This window comes from Penicillium arizonense (assembly GCF_001773325.1).
Source record: "Penicillium arizonense strain CBS 141311 chromosome Unknown PENARI_contig024, whole genome shotgun sequence".
Taxonomy (NCBI): Eukaryota; Fungi; Ascomycota; class Eurotiomycetes; order Eurotiales; family Aspergillaceae; genus Penicillium; species Penicillium arizonense.
This window is the reverse complement of record NW_019173301.1, coordinates 1-5829: the sequence shown is the minus strand read 5'-3', so window position 1 is coordinate 5829 and position 5829 is coordinate 1. Positions and strand designations below refer to the sequence as shown.

The following is a 5829-nucleotide window of genomic DNA, read 5'->3' as shown; positions in this document are numbered from 1 at the left end:
AATTGGGGGGTTATTGATAGTTACAAAACTGGTTTTTTTCATGAAGGATTGGTGGTGAGGACTATGCTGACGACTATGGTACTAGTCGTTGGGGGTGTTGGAAGTTATGTGACTTCTCCTGTTTGCTCCTAGTACATGTAGTTCTAGCACTCAGTAGTTCTCTTCCTCTCCTTGCGCAGTTCAGAGATTTTACCAGCGTACTCAGTAGTCACTGGCCTCATCTCCAACAAGAGAACTAGGCAGCCGTGTTTGCCATTCTCAAGATCACGTCCTTGTCGCAGAACTCAACCACCTTCTTGACTTTGGACCCATCCTCGGTGAAGTATAAGAACCAAGCCAACTCGGCCTGGTACGAATCTCCGCTGATAGGGTGCACGTCTGCGATAGATGTAAAAGCGGCCCGACGGGACTCAGTATCGATGACTAAGTTCGCAAGGATGTTGTTCTTGAATTTCAGAACCTTGATATCCTTCGCAAAAGCCTCCTGGTACTTCGTCGTGTCGAAAAAGAAGTCTGCCGGTAGGCCAAAGGCCTGGGGCACGGATGCGGGAATCAGATGCCGGGTGCAGTCCGCCGTAACGTCGCGGTTGATGATGGAGGCATCGCCCTGGGATCCGCCCTCTTCGGATGCTGACAAGAAGGCTCGGGCTGTAGCCTCAATACGCTCTCTAAGGTTCGCCGAGGAAGGAGACATGATGAAGTGAGATGGAATTCTTTCGAAAGTCAGGTAGGAGTTGAAGACAGTGGTGTCGCAGAAAAAGAAAGCAGTGATTGCATATCATATTCCGCTTGTTGCCTATTTATGTTCTACGGGGAACGATATTATTACCATCCCATATTAAACTTCAGCTCCTGTCTTGGAGCCATAGTCCTTCCCGGCGATAGAAACGAATCCATAAGTTAACGCCGTCCTTCCGTCTTACTTTGAGTCATAGTCCTTCCCGGCGATAGAAATAAATCCGTAACTTAATGCCGTCCTTTGAATGATACAATCAATATGATCCATTTACCTCGCAGATCTATGACCTACCTTGATACCACTTTTCCCCTTTTCGGCCTAGTGTGTCTCTCACCAAAGTTGAACGATAGGTCCGTAGCTCCCGTGAATTTATCCTAGCTCCACTCGATAACATTAGCCTTACAGCTTAACTCTAGAACATGAAAAACTGATAATCAGGCTGGAACTCTGGAACTTACTATTTGTGGAGAGTGACTACCCTCAAAGGGGGGGAAAGTCATCCCAGCGAGTCATGGGTCAGTGATGGGAATGGCAAAGGACGAGGAAAGGGCACAAAATGATGTCATATCAGTTGATCTTAATCCGTGAACCATTCATGACCACGCACTTATTAAATGGCCTTTCCCTTTCGGGTTAATCATAACGTTATGGTGGCGGCTTGGCAATACTTGGCGATTAGTCTTGGCGTAAATACCCTAAATGTCACCATATTGAGAACTGTCTTAGGTACGGTCTTCTAAGAGGATAACTATAAAAGCGAGTTAGTGAGATCATAATATTTCTATCATCCCAGCTTCTTGTGTACTTTGGAGACATTGCCTAAACATGGCACCTGCCACATCTTCCCTCCGAGGAGTCGATCCTTCTGCTCCAGGCAACATCATCCGCGCCGCCCTTGCCTTAGAGTCCCTCGTCACAGTTGGTGCGGGTACCTACTTCATGTTCTTTCCACGCCACTATTTGCTTCACGCAATGGAAGCTGCTGCGGCTGAAGTCACGACAACAGCACTACAACTCGTTCAGCAATTTGGTGCTGTGAACATCCTCGTCGGTGCCACCGTTGGCCTCTTTACATCCAACGCCAAGAATGCGATTGACACCCGTCAGATACTATATTCCGTCATACTGGTCTTTGAGCTTCTGTATATCCCACTACTAATGTGGCAAACGTTCATGATGGAGGGCGGCATGCCAAGAAAATCGTCGTTGGCTTCAGCGTCGCAGTTTGTGCCTTGGGTGGTATGGAGAATTTTTACACTTGGTTGGAAGCCCGAGTGGTTTGGACGATATCAGGAGGGAAGAAAGATCGAGTAGGATAGTAATGGTTCTCGTATACTTCTGAGGGGACGAGACATGATGTTGCTGTTGCCGGGGTTGTGTTAAAGTGAATGAAATGAATAGAGATGTAGTAGAAGTGTGTATGTATTGATTGTTATCTTTTTCTATATGTACAGAGTTTTTCACTTATATATATGTTCTTCGGATCGGAGTATTATGACTCCAAGGGTATCCATGCTGTGACACCCTCGTCATACGGACAAACGTAACCGTTGCTGCAAAGAAAGCAGGTGATGTACACGCCTAACCTGCACCCGGCTTAAAGACTTCTCGCGTCTCTTATGGACCTGCTTCATAGGATGATATCCCTTAGGAAGGGATCGCAGGAGCGGAGCTCGGGCAGGGATATATCTATGATTGATCAGATATTCGATTACATAGACTTGTCTCTGTCGTATCGACCGCATCATTGACTCTGAAGTCCGTAAAAGTCTTTATTGCTAGCCATGGCGAGCCTACGCTTATCGCCAGCTATATTTAGTGACTATATGTGCAAAACTCGACCCTGGCAATACTTAATGTAGTACACCACCGAATAACGAAATTATGACGTCCCATCTCTTTTCATGAAGCTCTACTGTGCAGAGTCCGCTGGCTGACGCAAAAAGTATTGCTCCTCCTGGGGAGCTGTTCGAATAATTTCTTCCAATGGCGCGATAGGCCGCAGAGCCCTGACCGAGACCCTCTACAACCGCCTGTGAGTAATTTAGCCAGAGTCTTTCGTCGGGACCTCCACTTTGCTCGAACTCCTGGGAAAAGCGAATCATTCTGGAAAATACTCCTAGAAAGTCGCCTTCACTGAAATGAGAGGACGTACAGGAAGGAATCTATCATCCCTCGGTGTAAGAAACATAATATAGACTTATCTCTTTCGTTTTGTAAAAGTGATCTGTCGCTGAATGCAACTCCAGGTTGCCGGTGGGGACCGCTGTAACCCCGTCGGTCAGCTTGAAGCTTGAAGCTTGAAGCTACATTCTTCATCAACAGAGAACCATGCATTGTTGGCATCGTTCCATGAGCTCTCTAGAATATTCGGCCACGGGGCAGATGTTGAAAGTATGATCGTAATTCCAGTAAGCGCAGCTCGTCTAGCTTTGACCAATGGCTGTGCTTGCTCGTGGGCGAACGTCCCTGCACGGCCTCGTTTGAATCTCCCATCTAAAGTTTGACAGCTCATGTCAGGTTTTCAGCCATTCTGTACTCCCTTGCCTCGATATCTAACCTTCCAACTCCTCTTCCAATAAACCGGAATCTCCACAAATAACGCCTCAAAAAAATGGCACCGGTTATGATGGCTTTACTACCGGTGTTCTTGTTATGGCATTGAAAGCTGCAATTTGGGGGCCCCTCTTATGTACCTTAGTCGGTTTGAATTAGAGATGATCTCAGAATCCAGTGCCCACCACCAGTCTTTGAAGATAGCCTGTCCGATTTCCCAGCTCTCTCCACCATATCCATGTCCATTTATATCTAATGCAATGCGGAGTCCCTCCGACTCGTCATCAAGACCATGCATTAGCCGCATAATAGCCATGGAGCCTCTCGCGATTGGCGGTCTAAGCTGATCAGGCTGACTGAAAAGACAAATGAGTCTTGTCCTTACCGATGGCCATGGAAGAACGTCTATTACTGGATGGTGTGGCAATAAGAGCTGTGCTTCCGTTGGACGTAAGTTTTCGGGTAAGTCTCCCAAGGGGACTGAAATTTTCGACATGTCGAGGACCCGGCTTTTAGTGAGGTCTAACCACTCGTCCGAAAGTCCAAGTATTTGTGCAATTCGAAGTGAGACCTCCATGGTCTTGAGAGTTGGAATATCAATTGCATGCTCCGATGGGAATGTGAACTGGGAAGTTTCAAGATCTTGAAGTTCTGCTGATAATTGGGTATCAGACGTTGATGTAGCGCTTTGAGAAGTACTGCCTACAGACCAATCCAGTAAGCTTAACTTCAGCAGGGGTTGGGACCTTAGAATTGCCAGGGCATACCATGAGGCAGAATGGTGTTAATTCCGAACTGATTCCTCACATACGAGGGCGAAGTTTCTGACATGTTACACGCCGACTCATACGGCACAAGGCACGCGTTAGAAGCTCCAATCATGAAATCTGGATAAAGATCATAGATAGGGTCAATGGACGTAAGCGGAGGCTGCATTGGTTGCTGAAGTTGTATCTCCCCATTGGAAGCGTACATTGTGTCCGTACCGCCCAGTCTGGCGTCAAATCTCGTTTCCAGAGATTGCAACCGCTCCCGCTTACGCTGACCTAAATAGAGTGAGTATGAGATGGGAAGCGATAAGCATGGATTCTTACGGTATCTCCGCTGGGCGAGCACATTGAGAATTCGCTGACGGTCGGGGCCATGCGGAACAGAGATTTGTTGGGATGACATTGTGCTTCTCATCATGTCAAATCTGCGAACGCGGAATTCAAGGGAGTGCGTGATGATGATATGAAACGGTGAAACGGCTAGAATTTAGACATTGACCACGTACTTATTGAATGGCCCCTTTCGGGTTACGTATAAAGTCATGGCAACGGATACTTTGTGGGCCGTCTCGATTTTAGACTCAGCCAAGTTAATTGTATTTGTCATACAAGTCACGGGGGCATAACGTGCCACACGTGCAGGATTTTCCATTGGTTTGCGATCCTCCGGAGGGTGACCCAAAAGAATTTCTTCCTCGAAACAGGCTTTGGAGCGACCACGGCCGGCAACGACACCGTTGAGTAACTCCATGCCATATCGGACGAGACGCGGTTAATGTTCACATTCCTCGTAATTATATTGAGAACTAACACTTTGGCGGGGGCCCTCACAAAAAGCGTGGCAGCTCCTAGGATCAGTTCGGCCGATTCCAACATAAATTACATTAACTATGTCGTAGATGGGAACAGGAGTCGCAGCTTCGGAACTAGATTGCGAACAGGTCTCGCCAACCCATGGGTGTTGGAAGCCATGGAAGGGCGGCGCCATCCTGGCCAATAGGCTGTAGCCCTCCTGGGCACAGCCAGGAAGTGTTGGTGTTCTGTGCGTACTACGTCTAGCCCGTAATCTAGAAATTGTCTTAACCAATACACGTCCGGCAATTGTTTCCTAGCCCCACCGCCAAGGCCTTAGCGCGACTCACTCGCGTCGCATCCAATGGAGTAGCTCTTACGGGGCCAAAGAACAACGTCAAGCGTGTATTGGTCAAGGCGACTACGAGATTGCGGGCTAGACGCTGTAATATAAGTAGTACGTACGCTCCTTTGTATATCCTAACAAAATTTCCTGCATATCATCTATCAACTGAAAGAACTGATGTTCATATCGGCTTAGCGCATGCAAACATCCCTCAAAACTGCTACACCGTATACTCTCTGCAAGCCTGGCCACGATTGCCCCACCGCATCCAAACATGAAGCCAAAGGCATGGGTATACAGATTCCCAATACCCCAACGATATCGTAACGTCATCGGGTCTATCTTCGAGTTGGTTATGACGGAGAGCGAGTATTACGAACTAGCCGACCCCTTGTTGAGTGGACTCACCGCCCCGGAAATCTCTTTGATAGCGCACCTGCTCGGAGTCACAGAACAATTCCTCTACGCCAGCAGATATCTGAATCCGCTCAGGGAGCAGGACCCTTTCATGGTCTACTTTGAGCCACTAATCAAGAAGGGACTGCAAGTCTTAATTCTTGGTAACGATATTCTGGATTTAATGGAGAGAATCCAGCGTCCGGCAACGTACTGGGGCAGTCGAATTG

The 5829-nt window shown here is 47.7% G+C and overlaps 4 protein-coding genes across 4 annotated transcripts; 2 read left to right on the top strand and 2 right to left on the bottom strand.

Moving 5' to 3' along the window:
* Positions 1–235: 235 nt before the first annotated feature.
* On the bottom strand, positions 236–694 carry PENARI_c024G10577 (uncharacterized protein; the record flags this gene model as incomplete). The annotated part of the gene is made up of 1 exon (XM_022635736.1): positions 236–694. The coding sequence occupies one exon, from the start codon at positions 692–694 to the stop codon at positions 236–238; it is 459 nt and encodes a 152-aa protein (XP_022484418.1).
* An 870-nt stretch (positions 695–1564) lies between these two features.
* On the top strand, positions 1565–2053 carry PENARI_c024G09389 (uncharacterized protein; the record flags this gene model as incomplete). The annotated part of the gene is made up of 1 exon (XM_022635724.1): positions 1565–2053. The coding sequence occupies one exon, from the start codon at positions 1565–1567 to the stop codon at positions 2051–2053; it is 489 nt and encodes a 162-aa protein (XP_022484479.1).
* A 1989-nt stretch (positions 2054–4042) lies between these two features.
* On the bottom strand, positions 4043–4468 carry PENARI_c024G03470 (uncharacterized protein; the record flags this gene model as incomplete). The annotated part of the gene is made up of 2 exons (XM_022635662.1): positions 4043–4341; positions 4390–4468. The coding sequence occupies 2 exons, from the start codon at positions 4466–4468 to the stop codon at positions 4043–4045; spliced, it is 378 nt and encodes a 125-aa protein (XP_022484468.1).
* A 1009-nt stretch (positions 4469–5477) lies between these two features.
* Positions 5478–5819, top strand: PENARI_c024G09723 (uncharacterized protein; the record flags this gene model as incomplete). The annotated part of the gene is made up of 1 exon (XM_022635726.1): positions 5478–5819. A coding segment is annotated over one exon (342 nt), but the record flags the coding sequence as incomplete, so codon positions are not given.
* Between the last annotated feature and the right edge of the window lie 10 nt (positions 5820–5829).